Raw genomic sequence first — 20522 nt, forward strand, 5'->3', positions numbered from 1 at the left:
TGAGGCTTAGTGGTAAAGTGCCCAAGCCAAGAGGAGGAGGGGAATAAAGGGGAGGAAGAGTACAGGAGGAGGAGGAAGATGAAGAGAAAGACAAGACCAAAGGAGAAGGAATAAACTAGGCTGATATCCTAACAGCTGAATAAAATTAAAAAACAAAAAAAATTTGTAACCTAGAAATGAATGTTTTGCAATGTGTGAGAAGTAATGCACCCACTATATGACAAATGTAACTGCAACCCCTCTGTACATAACCTCAATAATAAAATGAAAAAAAAAATGAATGCTTTGTTGCAGAATGAAGGTAAGAGGGGGAGGAAGATAAGACAGAATAATGGGGAACTTTAAATAAGGAAAATCCACTGCATCTAACAAAGTGTGCTTGAAATGCTAGTATACTTCAGAATTATTTTTTTTTCCCCCAGTCCTGGGGCTTGCTTGAACTCAGGGCCTGGGCACTGTCCTTGGGCTTTTTCCTCAATGCTAGCACTCTGGCACTTGAGCCACAGCACCACTTCCAGATTTTCTATGTATGGTACCAAGGAATCAAACCTGGGTCTTTGTGCTTGTTAGGCAAGCACTCTACCACTAGGCAAACTCCCAGCCCCTTCAGAAGTATTTTTTTTTTAAACTACAGTTATCCGGCACATCTCTACAGATATTTTACTGCCATATTAACATTTATCATTTAGGATCTCATTATCTTAGAGTATGTGGTAAGAAAATCTAATCCCAACTTCAAAACTCAACCTTAGAATGAAGTCATTAACAACTACCTATTATAAGAAACAGTATAAGCTTGGGCACCCGTGGCTCATGTCTTAAATTCTAGCTACTCCGGAAGCTGAGATCTGAGGATCCAACTAACCACCAAAAAACAGAAATGCAAAAGGGGGAAAAACAAGAGGAGGGGAGGGGATGGGGGGAGGAAAATGGGAACAAAAACAAGAGAAAAGGTATCAATGTTTGTGAAGTAATGCACCTTCTATCTGGCGAATATAATGTAACCCTTCTATTAATTACAATTAAAAAAATTTTTAAAAAAACCAACAAGATGAGGGGCGGGGTGGGGGGAGGGAAATGGGAACCAAAACATGAGAAAGGGTATCAATGTTTGTGAAGTAATGCATCTTCTATCTGGTGATTATAATGTAACCCTTCTATTAATTACAATAAAAGTTATATGAAAAAAAAAAACCCAGAAATGCAGCTGTGGCTCAAGTGGTAGAGCACTAGTCTTGAGCAAAAAACAAATTAAAGGACAGCATCCAAATCCTGAGTTCAAGCCCCTCCCGCAACCCCAAAAAAAGAACCAGCAGAAAATTTAAAGAAAATAAGATAAACCAACCTACCTCAGAGGTGCAAAATCTAGTTCACTTTGGTGAAATAAGGAATCAGGCCCAAATTCCTGGTCTTGTGTCAAACATGTCAGCAAAGGCAAATCAGGAGTAACAAAGTTATCCTGTGTTACTGGAAAGTTTTAAATATAAATATACTGAGCAATTTGAAATGAATTATTTGGCTTCTTTACAAAATGCCTTAAAGTATCTGAATATGCTATCTGAAAGTTTCTATACACATCAGAATAATAATATAATAAAAGTATCAGTTACCCTTTTTGAGCCTGACATGGTCCAAGCAGTTAACGTACAACATTTTATTGAATATTCATCACAATCTTGAATGATACGTACTATTATACTTACCTTATAGGTAAAGAAACATGACTGCAAAGTGTAAGAAGTATTAAGTAATTTGCCCATATTTAAATATCTTAAAGCATCAGAGTAAAATTTAATCATTAGTATTCTAACTCTTAAGCAAATATGATACTGAGTATTTCTTAACTATTATAAGCATTTTCCATCTTAAATAGCATAAAAACTTAATAGTCCTTATATCAAAGTAGTCTAGGGACTTTGGGGCCTCTAACATACTCTTAGGAAGTAACTAGGGTGAAAACTAGATTCAAAATACTATTAAAAGATTATATGCACCTCCCCACCACTGGCTCATACCTGTAATCCTAGCCACTAAAGAGATTAAGATTGGAAAGTCATGGGACATTTCTCAAATTAAGTGGAGATAGTTCAAGTGAGAGAGCACTAACCTGAACAAAAAAGTTCAGGGATAGTGCTCAGCACAAGTGCAGGCCAATGACATGCACGTGCCCCCCCCCTCGCCCCCTGCTAAAAAAAATCAAAAATAATATGCAACCAAATGCTGGTGGCTCACACCTGTAATCCTAACCATTCGGGAGCTTAAAATCTGAGGATCAAAGTGAGAAGCCAGGGGCCGGGAGTTTGGCCTAGTGGTTAAAGTGCTTGCCTAGCATGCATGAAGACCCGGGTTCGATTCCTTGGCACCACATACATAGAAAAAAAAAGCTGGAAGTGGTGCTGAGGCTCAAGTGGTACAGCTCTAGCCTTGAGAAAGTCCAAGGACAGTGCTCAGGCCCTGAGCTCAAGCCCAGGACTGGCAAAAAAAAAAAAAAGTGAGAAGCCAGACAACTAGCAATAGAAATTACGCATAGAATACCATGAACTGGTGTTATTTTGAATAACATGGGTTTTTTTTGTTTTGTTTAGTTTCTCAGCTTAAATCTAAGAGTCTGAAATCAGGATGATAGTGGTTAGAAGATAGCCCAGAAAGTATTTGTGAGATTCCCATCTCAACCAACAACAACAAAAAAGCTGGGAATGGTGGATGTACCTGTCATCCCAGCTATGTTAGAAGCTTCAACAGGAGTGTCTCCAGGCTAGAGGTGTAGCTCAAGTGGTAGAGAACCTGCCTAGTAAGCACAAACCCCAGTACCATTAGAAACCAAAAAAAAAAAAAAAAAAAAATTATCAGCTTTAAGTTCTAATGTAGGAAATATCAATAATCCAGGTAAAATTCTTTGGAACTGTAGTTTAAAATGTGTAAGGGAGACAGGTTTGAGGGGCTTGTGCATGTAAATCCCAGCTACTTAGGTATCTGAGATCTGATGATCACAGGTTGACAGTAGGAAGGTCTTTAAGACTCTCATCTCCAATTAATAACCAAAAAGCTAGAAGTAGAGCTAATGGCTCAAGTGGTAGAGCATTGGCCTTGAGCACAAAAAGCTCAGAGACAGAGCCTGTTATGCTAGCAACTCGAGAAGCTGAGATCTGATGATCACAGTTCAAAGCCAACCTGGGCAGGAAAGTCTATGAGACTCTTGTCTCCAATTAACCATCAGAAAACCAGGACTTTGTGACAGAAAGTGGTAGAGCACTACTAGCCTTAAGCAGTGCCCAGGCACTGAGTTCAACCTAGCCATGCAACCGACCCTCCTGCCCCTGCCCCCCCCCCCAAAAAAAAGGCTCAGGGACAGTGTGTCATCTTAAAAAAAAAAAAAAAGCCAAGTGGTGGCTCATGCCTGTAATCCTAGCTACACAGGAGGCTGAGAGCTGAGGATCACAGTTCAAAGCCAGCCCCAGCACTAAAGACTCAGAGACTCTTATCTCCCAATTAACCACTAGAAAATGGGAAGTGAGGCTGTAGCTCCAGGAGTAGGGCAGTAGTCTTGAGCTGAAGAGGTCAGGGACAGCACCCAGGCCCAGAGTTCAAGCCCCATGACTCACCAAAAAAAAAAAAAAAAAGAAAAAAAAACACCTTCCATTTAAGGGATGACATTGTCCAAAAAGAAAGGCCTGACAATGTAACTGTAATCCCTCCAAACGTCACCTTTATAATAACAATAAAAATAAGAGCCAGGCAGAGTGGCTCATGCCTGTAATCCTAGCTACTCAGGAGGCTGAGATCTGAGGATCATGGTTCAAAGCCAGACTGGGCACTAAAGTCCTCTGTGAGACTCTTATCTCCAACCACCAGAAAACTGGAAGTGGCCCTGTGGCTTCAGGGGTAGGGCAGTAGCCTTGAGTTGAAGAGAATTTAATGAGAAAATGACCTGGATTTACTCATAATCTTAGCTACGCAGGAACCTGGGACCTGAGAATCACAGTTCAAAGCTAGCCCTGGTAGAAAAGTCACAGATTCTATCTCCAACTAACCAACTCATATAGTAAAATCCTTACAGTAAAAACTCATATAGTGAAATCCTTCTATTATTACTTCTATTGCAATTTTGTTTGACATTTGCTATAGCATAAAATTCATTTTTTGTTATATATCCTCTTATAGAAATTTTTCTGGGATCGAACTGATGAACAACTTGGTTTAAGCTATGTGATCTCATCTTAACTTGAACGCTGAGTTAGCAAATACTTTTTATAAAGAGAATATTAGGTTTTGAATATTAAGCTGATAAAATACAGACTGTTACCTATTACATATCCTTTGTTTTTACAATCACTTGAAAACGCCAATGGTAGAACATACAACTCAGCGGCAGAACATTTGCCTACTAGCATGTACAAGAATCTCAGTCCAATCCCCAACAATAGTAAATAAAAATGGGTATGTTGGGCATGCTGAAAAATCGAAACACTAGGAAGCTGAGGCAGAAGGATATTGAGTTGAAGGTTAGTTTGGGCCAGCCTGAGCTATATCAAGACCCTAAAGGGGGGGGCAAAAAAAAGTACATTCTTATCCCACAGTACAAAAATCAAGCCTTGGTCTGTGGGCTATAATTTATAGACTTGCTATCCAGATTATCTCATCTCACTGTGACTCATCTCATCACAACTCATCTCATAGTATTGTTTTCTGTTTACTAAACAACCTTTCCAAAAGAGGAAGAGGTAGCTTTCATCTATCTATCCCTAGCATCAAATAAACACACATTAGGCACTTACAGATACTTGTTACATATATAAATAAATTATATATGGGTTGCTTCCTCTTTAGCATGACAGCCCTTCACATGTGATTACAGCAAAGTCTTCTTTCTCATCTACCACAGTAAACTCCTCCCAAAGATACTCTAATTTTGTATACACTGTTCTCAAAACACAGATATAAAATTGACTTTAATGAGCTGGGCACAGTGGCTCACACCTGTAATTCTAGCTACTCAGGAGGCTGAGATCTGAGGATCATGGTTCAAATCCAGCCCAGGCACTAAAAAGTCCATGAGACTCTTACCTCTAATTAATCACCAGAAAACCAGAAGTTGCACTGTGGCTCAAGGGGTAGGGTAGCAGCTTTGAGCTAAAGAGCTCAGGGACAATGCCCAGGGCCAGAGTTCAAGCCCCACCGTTGACCAAAAAATATATATAATATATATGGCTCCCCCCAAAGTGTTTTCAAATGTGAGTGAGGCACAGAGATATTACCTAGCAGTGGAGAGCAGAGATCTCTGCTTGATTTCTTCACTTGGCCTTCTGATTGGGTCAACACACCTTCTTCCAAAGAGGAAGACTCTGTCACTTCAGGTCTTTCTGCTTTCAAATTAATCCTGGTCTGGGATGTATCCAACGTTTGAGAGGTCTCTTGTTCTTGGGGATGACAATGCCAAAATTCTGTTCTCTAAAACATTAATTTTAAAGGAAAATATGCTCTCATTAACTGCATTAACATATGCACTAACATTTAGTTTAAAATGTTCATTCATGGGGCCGGGAGTTTGGCCTAGTGGTAGAGTGCTTGCCTAGCATGCACGAAGACCCGGGTTCGATTCCTCGGTACCCCACATACATAGCAAAAAGCCGCAAGTGGTGCTGAGGCTCAAGTGGTAGAGTGCTAGCCTTGAGAAAGTCCAAGGACAGTGCTCAGGCCCTGAGCTCAAGCCCAGGACTGGCAAAAAAAAAAAAAAAATGTTCATTCATAGCCTAGAGCCAGTGATTCCTAGCTATAATTTTAACTACTAGGGAGGCTGAAATCAGGAGAATCTGGGTTTGAGAACAGCACAGATAAAGTATTTCTAAAGATCCTTTTTTAAACCAATAGCTGGGCAAAGTGGTAGCATGCCTATCAACGCAAGCTATGTGACAAGCTGAAATTGGAAGGATCATGGTTTAAGCCAGCCTAGAAAAAGTCTATAAGTCTGTCTCCACAGAGAAGCTACATGTGGTAAGGCATGATTCCAGCAATGAAGGAAAGCCTAAAGCAAGCAGAATGAACAGATAGGCATATAATCCTAGCAACTCAGAAGGCTGAGATCAGAGGATCATAGCTCAAAGCCAGCTTGGGCAGGAAAGTCTATGAGACTCTCATCTCCAATTAACCACCCAAGTGGAGCTCTGGCTCAAGTGATGGAGTACTAGCCTTGAGACAAAAAGCTCAGGGAGCATGGCCTAGTAGACTTGGGTTTGATTCCTCGGCACCATATACATTTTTAAAGAGCTAGAAAGTGGTGCTGTGGCTCAAGTAGTAGAGCTCTAGCCTTAAGAAAACCCAAGGACAGGGCCGCAAGTTTGGCCTAGTGATAGAGTGCTTGCCTAGCATGCATGAAGACCCATGTTCCATTCCTTGGTACCACATACATAGAAAAAAGTTGGAAGTGGTGCTGAGGCTCAAGTGGTAGAGCTCTAGCCTTGAGAAAGTCCAAGGACAGTGCTCAGGCCCTGAGTTCAAGACCCAGGACAGGCAAAAAAAAAAAAAAAAAAAAGTCGACAAGGCCAGGAACATGGCCTAGTGGTAGAGTGCTTGCCTAGCATGCATGAAACCCTTGGTTTGATTCCTCAGTACCACATACACAGAAAAAGCTGGAAGAGGTGCTATGGTTCAAGTGATATAGAGTGTCAGCCTTGAGAAAACCCAAAGATAGTGAGTGCCTAGGCCCTGAGCTAAGCCCCAGGACCAGGACTAGCAAAAAAATAAGTAAATAAAATAAAATAACAGTAGGCAGATTGCAGCTCATGTGTGCACCCAGGTAGAAAGCAAGATCTTTCTCAAAAGTATTGAGATATATATATATATATATATATATATATATATACACACACACACATATATATATGTATGTATCTTGCTATATTTGAAGACTGTCATCAAAGATAAAATTATATACTTGAATTATAATAAAGCATAAAACTCTAAACTTAAAGCTACAGCTTTCTCTGCTGAATTCTATTAGGACCTCTTACTCTTTTCAACATATAACATTATCCTATTGGTCACTAAGTGTAATAATACATTTGTCTTTAAATATTTATTCTTTTTGTTTGTTTGGCCAGTCCTGGAGCTTGAACTCAGGGCCTGGGCACTGTCCATGAGCACTTTTGTTCAATGCTAGTACTTTACCACTTGAGCCACAGCACCACTTCTGGCTTTTTCTGTGTATGTGGTACCAAGGAACGAACCCAGGGCTTCATGCATGCTAGGCAAGCACTCTACCACTAGGCCACACTCCTGGTCCTAAATATTTACTCTTATACTGCTGGCATTACTAATTTAAGTTATAATACACTGCTGGAAAAAAATCATATTGGTTTTTCTTTAAACTAAGGACATGTCTCTCTAATAATATCTTTAAGTATCTACCAAATATTTAAATGCCTGAATAGATGAAAACAAAAACATTTCAAGTAAGTAAAAAACTTGTATTAATTAATTCACACTATAATCCTAATTACTCAGGAAGTAATGACGGAAAAGATTGTGGTTCAAGGTTGGCCCAGGTAAAAAGTTCCCAAGTCCTCATCTCAACCAATAACAAGCTATCTGTAGTGGCACATACATCCTAGCTAAGCAGGAAGACAATTACATAGGAAGATCAGGGATCAGTCTGTCCCAGGCATAAATGTGAAATCCCGTTTGGAAATAATGAAAGCCAAAGAGGCTAGAGTGTGGCTCAAATAGTAAGGCACCTGCCTGGCAAATGTAAAGCCTAGAGGTCAAACCGCAGAGTATTAGGGAGGTTGGGAGAGGTACCTCAAACATATACAGGCAAATGAGTCTGTTGTGGAATTAGGAAGCCATAGCATCTGTAGCTGGCTGTGCCTTGGAGGTTTTATTGCTAAATTTTTCAAACCACACACACACACACACACACACACACACACACACACACAGGGTCAGGGGAGGGGAGGAATGGGTGTTTGGCCTAGTGGTAGAGTGTTTGCCTTGCAATCGCAAAGCCCTGAGTTCGATTCCTCAGTACACAGAAGTGGTGCTGTGCCTCAAGTGGTACAGTGCTGGTCTTAAGAAAGCCCAAGCACAGTGCTCAAGCCCTAAATTCAAGCCCCAGGACTGGCCAAAAAAAAAATGTGGCAAGCATAGTCATACTCTGGTCCACATTTTACAAACTATGATTTGGAGAAAAGAAACCAAGAAATCAGCAAAGAAAAAGAATGGCATAAAAGGAGAAACAAAACAGGGAAAAACCAAGAAAGGAAGTGATTTTAAGAAGTTCTGCAATGTTATAACACTATACCTAAGATTAAGATATAAAAGGATGGGGCCAGGAGTGTGACCTAGTGGTAGAGTGCTTGCCTAGCATACATGAAGCCCTGGGTTCAATTCCTCAGTACCAAATACACAGAAAAAGCCATAAAATGGCACTGTGGCTCAAGTGACAGAACACTATAGCCCTGAGCAAAAAGTGTCCAAGGACAATGCCCAGGCCCTGAGTTCAAGCCTCAGGACTGAAAAAAAAAGTCACAAAAGTATTTGCTATATTCAGCTACTTAAATATAAATATAAAAGTATTTAGCATATTCCGCTACACAAGTGTTGGTTACACTTGCTTTCATATGTCTAAGGACAGAATACAAAGTAAATTAAGTAAAATAAGCAGAACCTAACCTAAGCAGTACAGTAACAGTGGGGAAGAAAAGGAAGTGAAATATAAGGCAAACATATTTTAAAAAAAGAAACTCAGTTAATACAACTGCAACATAGAAAGTCCTTAAAATATATAAAACTATAATTTCTAGAAATAGTCATTGAGATTAGCAAGGTCACAGGCTCCAATATCAATAAATCTATTTCTATAATCCAGTACTGAACAAAAAAGTAAAATTTTTATAATTTACACTAATGTAAATGCTCTATCACATGTAAAACTGGTACAACAAAGACAAAATATTGACAAAGAAGCCAGATGCTTGTGTGTCACTCCAATAATCCTACTCCTACTCAGGAGGCTAAGATACGAGGATTGAGGTCTGAAGGTAACCAGGATGGGCAAATCCAAGAAACTCTTAGCTGGAATTCACCAGCAACAAGCCAGAGGAAGAGGTATAGTTCAGTGGTAGAGTGCCAGCCTTGAGCAGAAAAAAAACTAAGCAGAAGTTCAAGGCCCTGAATTCAAGACCCAGTATTGGTACAAAAGGAGGAGGGCAAGGGCGAGGGGGATGGGGAGGGGGTGAGGAGCATGCAGCAGCAATTAAACAACTAAATAGAGTTCACTGTTATTAATATTTTTAAGATGTCAATTTGCTCCAAAAGGGAGAGAGGAGAAGGGGGAGGAAGGAGAGAGAAAAAAAAAGTTCTAAAAAAAAAAAAATAAGAGAAATCTTCAGAAAATAAGATTAGACCAAGATTTCTTAGACTGTACAAAAGTAACTAAAACTTCATTTCTTGAAGTCAGCAAAATGAAAAGACAAGCTACAGAGTGGTACAAAGTATTTGCAAAACAAATATCTGATAAAGATCTGCATCTAGGATATATTAAGAACTCTAAAAGCTCAATAATGGAACAAACCAGCCTTAAAAATAATGGGGAAGAGATTTAAACACGCCCTTCACTGAAGAAGTGTGGAAGGCAACAAGTACACAAAACTATGCTCAAAATCACTTAGTCATCAGGAAAATACTAAAATCACAATGAAGCTGGGCACTAGTGGCTGACACCTATAATCCTAAGCTACTTAGAAAGCTGAGATCTGAGGATTGTAGTTCAAAGCCAGCTCAAGCACATTCAGTAAGACTCTTACTTCCATTTAACCACTAGAAACATTGGAAGTGGCACTATGGCTCAAAACGGCAGTGTTATCCTTGAGCAAAAAAGCTCAGGGGGCGCTACAGTCTTAGGCCGCAGTCTTGAACTCACAGCCTTCTTGGGCTGCTGACTTGAGCTGTAGTCCTCCCGAACCCCATCTGTTTGTCTCTCTTCTATTTTTTCCTAGTCCCTGCCTCCTATTTCAGGAATCCCAATCTGCGAACCCTGGTTTGCTGTCAACTGGTTCCGGCAAGTGGCACCTGAGCAGGGACCCTGAAAATCTGGGACGATGGTGGAGGACCCCGCTGTGTTGAGTGACGCGTCGTAGGACTCTTAAGAGAGGATCTTAAGAGAGTGAGAGAGCAGGAGAGTGTATAATCGGGAGTAAAAAATTATGGGTCAAGACAGCCGCAGGCTCTATGTGCAGGTCCTTAGGGACATACTTCAAGCCCGTGGAATGTGGGTGGAACAAGGGCAGCTTGAAAGTTTCCTACAGTTTACAGAGGAAGCATGCCCGTGGTTTCCAGAGGAGGGAACCCTAAATTTAGAAATCTGGCTAAGGGTAGGAAAGCAATTCAAGATTATTATGGTATAAATGATCCTGAAAAGACCCCTACAGAGGCTATCACTTTGTGGAATTTAGTAAATGAATGTTTAGATCTTCGACATGAGAGTGCCAAACTTAATCTTGAATTAAAGAACCCTTCCGAGAAACCTGAGGCTGAGCCATATGCCACAGCCCGAGAGAGTTTGAGATCGTAAAAAGGGAACAGCAGCCAGTAGATATTGAGTATAAGAATTCAGATTTGAGGGGAGGGAAACGGGTACCAAGACATGTGAAAGGGTACCAATGTATGTGAATTAATGCACCTTCTATCTGGCAAATATCATGTAACCCTTTTACTAATTACAATAAAAAAAAAAGAAAAGAAAAAAAAAAAAAAGAATTCAGATTTGAATATAAAGGAGGAAAGATATGATGAGCCGTCGGAGGACCGGCCGGTGATGGTGGAGGAGATGCTTAAAGAAATTCTACATTTAATATCTAAGACGGGGATAGAGCAGAGAGCCCCCCCAGAAGTAGGAAATAAATATGACCCTCCGGCCACTATTGTGGCCGATTCTAATCCTTATCCCTCACTCCCACTGCCTCCAACTGCAGCCTTACGGCCCCAACCCTCTTTTCAACTTTTAGGCTCTAGGTCACAACATCCTAAATGAAAAATAGGATACAGCAAAAATAGGATGGGAGTTTGGTTCAAAAAGGTAGAATGTAGGGGCCAGGAGTTTGGCCTAGTGGTAGAGTGCTTGCCTAGCATGCATGAAGACCTGGGTTCAATTCCTTGGTACCACATACTTAGAAAAAGCCAGAAGTGGTGCTGAGGCTCAAGTGGTAGAGTTCTAGCCTTGAGAAAAATCCCAGGACAGTCCTCAAGCCCTGAGCTAAGCCCAAGACTGGCAAAAAAAAAAAGGTAGAATGTAGAAAGCAAGAAGCCCTCAGTTCAAACTCCAGTACCACCAAAAACTAAAAAGTTCACTTGATAAGATGTATACCTAAACAATGTCTCTATATTTGACTTAGACATCAATAAAGTTGACTTTTAAATAGGAGAGAAAGATACAGGAATGCAGAAAACACTAATAATAATATACCTTTTCTTCACATACTTCTTAGCAAACTTCTGTGCTGCTAATTTAAAAAAAAGTTTGTCAGTTGATCTTCAAAATTACCTCATCATCCTCAAAACTCCACTGGCTTGTTGTTTCCAATGTGACAGAACTGGTTTCAGAAATTTGTGTTCTAACATTGCCTTGATATAATGGCTGCTGCCATATGTTACAGGTCAGTGGAACAATCTGCAAATCAAAAGCAAACATAAACATAGTAGTAAACAGAGAAATAAATTAAAAATCAGAACAATAAATAATGAAAAAGTCAGATATCAGATGGGTTCTAATTTGTATACCAACTTCCATATAGGTTTAGGGCTAAAATGTATACCTCTTCTGTACAATCCCAACCTACAAAATCAAAAGCAATTTCAAAAGCAAGGCAGGTGAGGAAAAAAGCACAGGAAAACATTATCTTGGCTGAAGTTGTTTATCACAATAATGGTATATAAAGGTATTAATACTTCTTTAGTCACATTTTAAGCATAATGTTATTTGTAAACTTACATTATTGATAACGAATATATAATTGATAAATAGATCCAAATTTTAAAAATAAAAGTATAGAAAACAGTATGGATAGAGTCAGGCTACACTGGCTCATACTTATTATCTTAACTATTTGGGGAGGGTGAGATCAGAAGGATCATAGTTCAAGGTCCAACTAAGAAGAAAATTTCACAAAATCCTGCTCAATCATACTTGGAAGCAACAGTACCCACCTATTATCCTAGATATCTAGGAGACTGAGATCAGGATATCATGTTCCTGGTAAACACTGTCCAAGAGATTCTAATTCATTGGAAGAAGCTGGCCATGGTAACTCGCATCTGTCATCCCAACTTATGACAGGAAGCCTGTAAGAGGCCGACTGTGACCCAGATGCACATATAAAAATGATAGCTAGGGCCAAGAGTATGGCCTACTGGTAGAGTACTCGCCTAGCATACATGAACTCCCGGGTTCAATTCCTCGGTACCACATACACAGAAAAGGCTGGAAATAGTGTTGCGGCTCAAGTGGCAGAGCAAAGGAAAGTGTTCAAGAACAGTGCCCAGGCCCTGAGTTCAAGCCTGGCCAAAAAAATTGTAAATAAATAAAAGCTTTATCTCAAAAATAATCAGCACAAAAAAGGACTAGAGCCATAGCTCAGTAACAGAGTGCCTGCCTAACAAGCACGAGTCTCTGGAGGGGGGAAAAAAAAAAAAGTAGCATCAAAACAACAAAAATATAGTTGGAACCAGATGAAAATGTTATGTATAAAAGTGAATCATAATGTTGAGATACTCCAAGCTAAAAAGAAAACAAACATCATTAGATAGGTACTCATGGCTCACACTTGTAATCCTTAGCTACTCAAGGAGGACAAGATCTAGGATCCCAGTTCAAAGCCATCCCAGGCACAAATGACAATCAGACTGTTATCTCCAAATAACCACCAGAAAACCGGAAATGGCGCTGTGGTTCAAGTGGTAGGGTGCTAGCCTTGAGCTGAAGAGCTCCAAGACAATGTCCAGGCCCAAAGTTCAAGCCCCACGACCAACCAAAAAGCAAAAACAACAAAAAAATCTTGCTATGTAAGCACTCTACCACTAGGCCATGCTCCCAGCCCCAAAGGGACTTATTTCTGTCACACCTAACTCAGAGCACTGCTAAGAATAGGTAATGGTTTAAATTTCAGATTGAAAATCACTACAAGCTCTAGTGGACCTATGGCATGAGAGTTGCAGGACCTCAACACTGCACTGGTAATAGAGAAAAGAGATTATGAGTGGAGGAATATAATAGAAGGTCTTGGGCTATCAGAAAAAACAAGGGGGAAACTTTAAGGGCAAAAAAATTTTTTTTTTTTAATTGAGAATATGGAAGAACTGGAATAAAATCACATGTACAAGCCCACGGAAGACACCTTCAAAAAAGGCTTGAAAAGGACGTTGCATGTATGTTTACCCAGGCTAATTAGTAAATGTTCTCTTTTCACAGACCCAATCTCCAATGCTCAGAGCACTGGTTGTTTCTTTAAATACTCAATTTTCAACAAAACACACAGAATACAAGAAATGGGAAAATGTGCCCAGGAGTTTGGCCTAGTGGTAGAGTACTTGCCGAGCATACACAAAGACCCAAGTAGATTCCTCAGTACCACACACATAGAAAAACCGGAAGTGATGTGGTTCAAGTGGTAGAGCTCTAGCCTTGATGAAAAGCCCAAGGACAGTGCTCAGGCACTGAGTTCCATCCCCAGGATTGGCAAAAAAAAAAAAAAGAAAAGAAAAGAAAAAAGAAACAGGAAAATATGCCCCATTTGAAGAGACTGCAGATATCAATCCTAGAGCTAGGAGTGTGGCCTAGTAGTAAAGTGCTTGCCTAGCATACACAAAAAAAAAGGGGAGGGGGAGGGAAGAGTGTCTATTCCTCAGTACTACATACATAGGAAAAAGCCCTAAGTGGTACTGTGCTCTACTGTGGTAAAGCTCTAGTGGTAGAGTTCTAGCCTTGAGAAAGCCCAACGACAGTGCTCAGGGCCCTGAGTTCAAGCCCTAGGACTAGCAAAAAAGAAAAAAGAAATTAACCCTAAAAAAAGAAAAAAAAAGAAGTCTCACTTAAAGATTCTAGAATTGTTTTAAGCATATTAAAGGAGAACAAACAACCAAAAATCAGGAAAATGGTACTTGAACAAAGTGAAAATATAAAGATATAATCAACACATTATTTTTTAAATGACCCAAGGACAGTATTCAGGCCCTGAGTTCAAGCCCCAGGACTGGCAAAAAATAAAATAAAGAAAATAAAGAAAATAAAGAATTAGTTATTTGATTATCAACCAAAAAAAAAAAACAAAAACAAAAACAAAACAAAAAAACACCAGCTAGAAAGTATGGCCAAGGGTAAAGCACTCTCAAGCAAGTGCAAGGTCCTGAGTTCAAACCTCATTACCCAAAAAATAAAAATTAAAACATCAATCATACTGACAAACAAGACGAAAGAAGAGAGATTCAGCTGAGCTGGTGGCTCACGCCTGTAATCCTAGCTATTCAGGAGGCTGAGAGCTAAGGATCCAGGTTCAAAGACAGCCCGGGCACAAAAGGACCTGAGACTCTAATCTCCAATTAACCTCTACAAAATGGGAAGTCGGGCTCAAGGGTAGCATGGTAGCCATGAGCTGAAGACCTCAGGGACAGCACCCAGGCCAAGTTCAAGCCCCATGACCCACCAACACAAAAAAAAAAACAAAAAAGAAGATTCAAATAACTAAAATGGGAAATAGAAGAGAGAAGAGATATAGTTAACTAGGTAGAATGCCTAGGATGTGTTAAGGGCCTAGGTTTGATTTTTTTTAATTAAGTTAAATGTAATATAAAAATCAATGTTAATAAATTCTTTAAATAAAAAAATTAAGTTAAAAAAAAGGAACATACTGAACAATTGTAATCCTACTGATTGGATAGTATAGAGGAAACAAATTCCTAGGAACATACAACCTAGCAAGACTGAATCATGAAAAAACATCTGACCAGCTAATGACAAGAAAACTAAATCAAAACCTCCCACCAACACCTGTGTCCCCCCCCCCAAACCTACCCCCCCACCCGTGCAAAAAGAAAAGAAAACTCCAAGCTAAGCATCAATGGTTCACACCTATAATCCTGGCTACTCAGGAAGCTGAGATCTAAGGATCATGGTTCAAAGTCAGCCTGTGCAGGAAAGTGCAAGAGATTCTTATCTTCAAATAAACACCAAAAAAGCCAGAAGTAGGTCTGTGATAGAGCACTAGCCTTGAACAACAACAACAGAAAGTTCAAGATAGTGCCTAGGCTCCGAGTTCAAATCCCAGGACCACCACCCAAAAAAAGGAAAAAAGAAAAATTCCAGAAACACTGGAAAATTCTATAAGGCGAATCCTAAAAGAATATCAGTCATCCCCAAACTCTCCCTCACTCCTTCCCACAAAAAAACAAAACAAACAAAAAAAAACTTCTATTTAGAAGTCACCATTACTCTGATACCAAGACCAAAGGAGCTAAAGGAAAAATAGTATCAGACCAATATCCTTAATGAACATTGATGTAAAACTTCTCAACCAAATATTAACAATTCAACATGACAATTTTAGCATGGCCAAATAGATTTACTCCTAGAATAAAAGGATTAACACTAGAGTATCTACACCAAATCTCCAAGTACTAAGTAAAATAAATGGGAAGGACTAAATCAAACTAGAGAGCTTCAGCATAGCAAAGACAACAAAATAAAAAGACAACCACTTGCCGGTGGCTCACACCTACTTAGGAGACTGAGATCTAGGGATCATAGTTTGAAGCCAGCCAAAGTAGGAAAGTCTATAAGACTTTTATCTCCAATTAAGCAATAAAAGCCAGAAGTGGATTTATGTGGTAGAGTGCCATGCTAGCCTTTGTGTGAGGGGGAGAGGGAAGAACACAAAAACAAACAAAAACTCAGGAGTAGCACCTAGGCCTGAGTTCAAGCTCCAGGACTGGCATCCAAAAAAAAACAGGCTAGGAAGGGTTCTCAGTGGTAACTTAACATGCTGGGATCAAGCCCCAACACCACCAAATCAAACAAAGCAGAGTACAAAATGAGAGAAAATATTGCAAAACATGTGTCTGATATGGAGTTGTCTTTATCTTGTATATAAATGGTTTATCTGATTTGAAGAGGGGAAGGGGAAACACAGAAAGGGTGGGACAAAGGGGTGAACAAATCCAGCGGTGATAATCACTAGACACTATACTGGACAAGTTGGGGAAGGAGGCAGGGGGATTAGGAGGGTAAACTGTGGGAGAAAATGAGGGAGAGGGTAACACTGTTCAAAAACAAATGTGCTTATTACCTGACTTATGTAAGTGCAACCCCTCTGTACATCACCTTTGCAATAAAACTTAAAAATGATATCGAATTGTATCCAAAATATCTCAAATAACTCAATAGAAAAAAAAGTTTGATTTTGGTTTATTTTTTGTTGTTGTATGTAGCTACAGTTGAAAGTCAAATGCTTGGTACCACATACATAGAAAAAGGCTATAAGTGGTGCTGAGGCTCAAGTAGAGAGCTCTAGCCTTGAGAAAGTCCAAGGACAGTGCTCAGGCCCTGAGTTCAAGTCCAGGACTGAGGGGAAAAAAAAGTCAAATGCTAGCCAGTGCTCATGCCTGTAACCCTAGCTACTCAGGAGGCTGAGATCTGAGGATCACAGTTCAAAGCCAGCCTAGGCACTAAAGTCCTTGAGACTCATCTCCAATTAAATACCTGAAAACCAGAAGTGGTGCTGTGGCTCAAGGGATAGGGTGGTAGCCTTGAGCTGGAGAGCTCAGGGACAGCACCCAGACCCAGAGTTCAAGGCCCACTCCCAAAAAAAAAAAAAAAAAAGTCAAATGCTGGTGAATATGTGGGAAACTGGAACTTTCATATAATTTAGTAGGAACATAAAATGGTACAGGGTACAGCTACCCTAGAAAACAATTCAGCAGGCCCTTAAAGGCTAATATAGAGTTACTATATATCCCAATAATTCGAATAGGCAAAGATGGAAACAAACATTCATCAGCTGATGAATGGATAAATAAAATCCCGTGTATTCATACAACAATTATTCAGCTAAAAAAGCATATGAAGAGCTGGGAGTTTGGCCTAGTGGTAAAGTGCTTGTCTAGCATGCACAAAGACCTGGGTTCGATTCCTCAGTACTACATACATAGAAAAAAGCTGGAAGTGGTGCTGAGTCTCAAGTGGTAGAGTGCTAGCCTTGAGAAAGTCCAAGGACAGTGCTCAGTCCCTGAGCCCAAGCCCAGGACTGGCAAAAAAAAAAAAAAAAAAAAAAAAAAAGCATATGAAGAACTAGCTGGACATACCTATAGTCTAGTCTCAACCACTCAAGACAGGAAAATCAGGAGGATCTTAGTGTCAGTCCAGCCCAAGCAAAAAAGTATGTCCCTATCTCAGAAACAACTAAAACTAAAAGTGGTGGAGGTGTAACTCAAGTGGTAAAGTGTCTAATCAGCAAGGATGAAGCTATGAATTCAAACCCCAGACAGGCCCCAAAAAAGACAAAGATATAAAGAACTGGTTGATACAAGCTACACAATGAGTCAGTCTCAAAAACATCATGATAGCCAGCCGTGGTGGCTCACGCCTGTAATCCTAGCTACTCAGGAGGCTGAGATCTAAGGATCAAAGTTCAAAACCAGCCCAGCACAAAAAGACTTGAAACTCTAATCTCCAATTGACTCCTAGAAAAGGAGAACTGGGGCTTGGCTCACAAGTATGGTGATAGCCTTGGGCTGAAGAGCTCAGGGACAGTGCCCAGGCCCGGAGTTCAGGCCCAGGACTGACAAAATAAATAACTCCAAGAGCTGTTTCTTTGGATGAAAACTAAGCATCTCCCTAGTCAAACAGCAAAATAAACATAATTACATAATACTAAGAGTGAGAAAAAATAATCATATATGAAATGAAAAATAAATACTGTGTAGCATTCCATTATAATTAAGCAGAAATCCTTGCTAACATGATTTTTCTAAGAAAGTCACAAATTACTAGAATTAACCTAAGCCTATGTCCTGAAAGGAATCCAGACACATAACAGTTTCACTGGTGTTATTTTCAAACACAAAAGAATTCCTATATAATCCTTCTATGGTTTAAAAAATAATCATTCTAGGGCAGGGAGTTTGGCCTAGTGGCAGAGTGCTTGCCTAGCATGCATGAAGACCGGGGTTCGATTCCTCAGTACCACATACATAGAAAAAAGCCGAAAGTGGTGCTGAGGCTCAAGTGGTAGAGCTCTAGCCTTGAGAAAGTCCAAGGACAGTGCTCAAGCCCTGAGCTCAAGCCCAGGACTGGCAAAAAAAAAATAATAATAATAATAATCAGTCCAGTCTCTTTCATAAAAATGGTGTAAAAGGGGCAGGGAGTTTGGCCTACTGGTTAAAGTGCTTGCCTAGCATGCATGAAGACCCGGGTTCGATTCCATGGTACCACATACACAGAAAAAAGCCGGAAGTGGTGCTGAGGCTCAAGTGGTAGAGGTCTAGCCTTGAGAAAGTCCAAGGACAGTGCTCAGGCCCTGAGCTCAAGCCCAGGACTGGCAAAAAAAAAAAAAAAATGGTGTAAAAGGTTCTTTTTCTGTGAAATGGTAAGCGGCTAAAGTGGAAGATGTTGAACACTGGATGGAAGCTAGGGAATATGAGTGAAGGGGGTGAGGGAATACAACAGGAAATGCAAAGATTTCAAACACTGTTCATGACTCCATTAAAAGTTAAAGCCCAATCGGGCATGGGTGGCTCATGAGGCTGAGATCTGAAGGTCTCACCCCAAGTGACCATCAAAAAAAATCAGAAGTGTGTTGGCCGGGAGTTTGGCCTAGTGGTTAAAGTGCTTGCCTAGCATGCATGAAGACCCGGGTTCAATTCCTCGGCACCACATACATAGAAAAAAGCCAGAAGTGGTGCTGAGGCTCAAGTGGTAGAGCTCTAGCCTTGAGAAAGTCCAAGGACAGTGCTCAGGCCCTGAGCTCAAGCCCAGGACTAGCAAAAAAAAAAAAATCAGAAGTGTGGCTCAAATGGCAGAGAGCCACAGTGGAGGGGGAAAATAAGCAACAGCATGGAGACCAGAGTTGAAGCTCCAGTACAAGGACCCACGGGAGTACACACGTGTGTGTATACACATACACACACACACACACACACACACTTAAAAGACCACCAGGAGATCGAGGACGGCCTCCTGCGAGCTAAGCGAACTTCACTCTCCAGCGAGGTTGTGCTATTTGAAAAGTCCTCTTCACAAATCAGCCCTAAACCCAGCTCTTTCTCCTCTTTCCACCAAGGACTGTGCTTTCCCCTTTTCCGGAGTAACTACCAGCGAAGGCGCAGGGCCTCCCGGGACGTCTCCCGCGGGAGAACCTCGGGGGAGGTCGGCGCCGCGTCCCCGGCAACGGCTCGCCCGGGAACTACGCGGGATGCTGTACGCCCCGCCTCGGCCCTTCCTCCCAACACCTGCCGCGGTGCAAAAGAGCCGGGGCGCCACGGGGGCGGGGGTGAAGCCGGTGACCGGGCGGGGCCCGAGCGCCCGACGCCAGCAGAGGCGAAGCTGGCTGCCTGTCGGGCACAGGGTCCGGCCGGGGCCCCGCTCCCGCGCCCCGCGCCCCGGCCCCGCGCCCCGGCCCCGCGCACCTTCTCCTTGGAGGTCCGCTCGCCCGTCAAGTAGCTGTGCCGCGGCGGCGGCGGCGGAGGGAAATTCACTTCGGCGGGCGCCTGCAGCCAGGCCCTGGCCTCGTCGTCCTCTTCGTCGTCTTCGTCCTCCTCCGCGTCGGTACTCTCGTGGGACTGCGACTGGAACTCGAAGTCGAAATCCAGGTCCACCTCCGACCTCCCCTCTTCCTCCACCTCCACCACCACCACAGTCCCGTCCGACTGGGCCGACTCCTCTTCCGTTACCACCGCCTCCTCGGCCACCACCTCCGGGTCCGCTACCTCGGCTTCGTCCCCCGCCGCCGCAGAGTCTTCCTCAACTACATAGTAGTCCTCCACCGCAACGTCGTCCTCCACCGCAACGTCGTCCCCCACCGCCTCTTCCTCCTCCTCCTCCTCTTTCTTCTCTTCTTCTTCCTCCTCCAGCTCGCCCGGCCACGGCAGGTCCTCGGGCTCCATGTTGGCGTCACGCTCCGGGCGGCTGTGGTGGAGAAGGAGGAGGGGGGAAGAGGAGGAAGAGGAGGAGGAGGAGGCGAGGGGGGGGCAGGGAAGGGAGGGGAAGCGAGCTGACTGGCGGTTGCGGCCGCGCGCAAGCGCAGATACTGCCTCTGCCTCCTACGGGGCGGGGCTAAGAGCGAGCGCGCGGGTTGCTAAGGACGCCCCGCAGGGCGGGGCGGGCCGGAAGGTGACGGGGCGGGGATTGCCAGAGGTGACGTCACCACCCCACCTGCCCCTGGTCACTGGCTGGGGCCTTGCTCATAGTACTGTAAGCTCACAATAAACCCACCCCGAGCTCCTCGCGAGGCGCTGACAGCCAGGCACAGGGAGGATTTATCCCG

At 42.0% G+C, this 20522-nt stretch overlaps 1 protein-coding gene across 3 annotated transcripts in view; it reads right to left on the minus strand.

Annotated features, from left to right (window-relative positions):
- The window catches only part of Alms1 (ALMS1 centrosome and basal body associated protein), a 112825-nt gene extending 92604 nt beyond the window's left edge, over positions 1 to 20221 (minus strand). For 2 of the 3 annotated variants that reach the window (XM_090336691.1, XM_090336690.1), the window contains exons 1-4: positions 19666 to 20221; positions 11537 to 11662; positions 5256 to 5448; positions 1350 to 1467 (exon numbers count right to left, since the gene is read on the minus strand). In XM_090336691.1, coding sequence (XP_090192817.1) covers positions 1350 to 1467; positions 5256 to 5448; positions 11537 to 11662; positions 19666 to 20142 — 914 coding nt within the window. In that variant the 5' untranslated portion in view covers positions 20143 to 20221. The remainder of the gene's footprint in view (positions 1 to 1349; positions 1468 to 5255; positions 5449 to 11536; positions 11663 to 19665) is intronic. The other variant, XM_090336692.1, reaches the window with a different exon arrangement.
- Positions 20222 to 20522: the final 301 nt, after the last annotated feature.

The sequence above is a fragment of the Megascapheus bottae genome, chromosome 7, assembly GCF_031878675.1.
Source record: "Megascapheus bottae isolate mThoBot1 chromosome 7, mThoBot2.hap1, whole genome shotgun sequence".
In the NCBI taxonomy this organism is placed as follows: domain Eukaryota; kingdom Metazoa; phylum Chordata; class Mammalia; order Rodentia; family Geomyidae; genus Megascapheus; species Megascapheus bottae.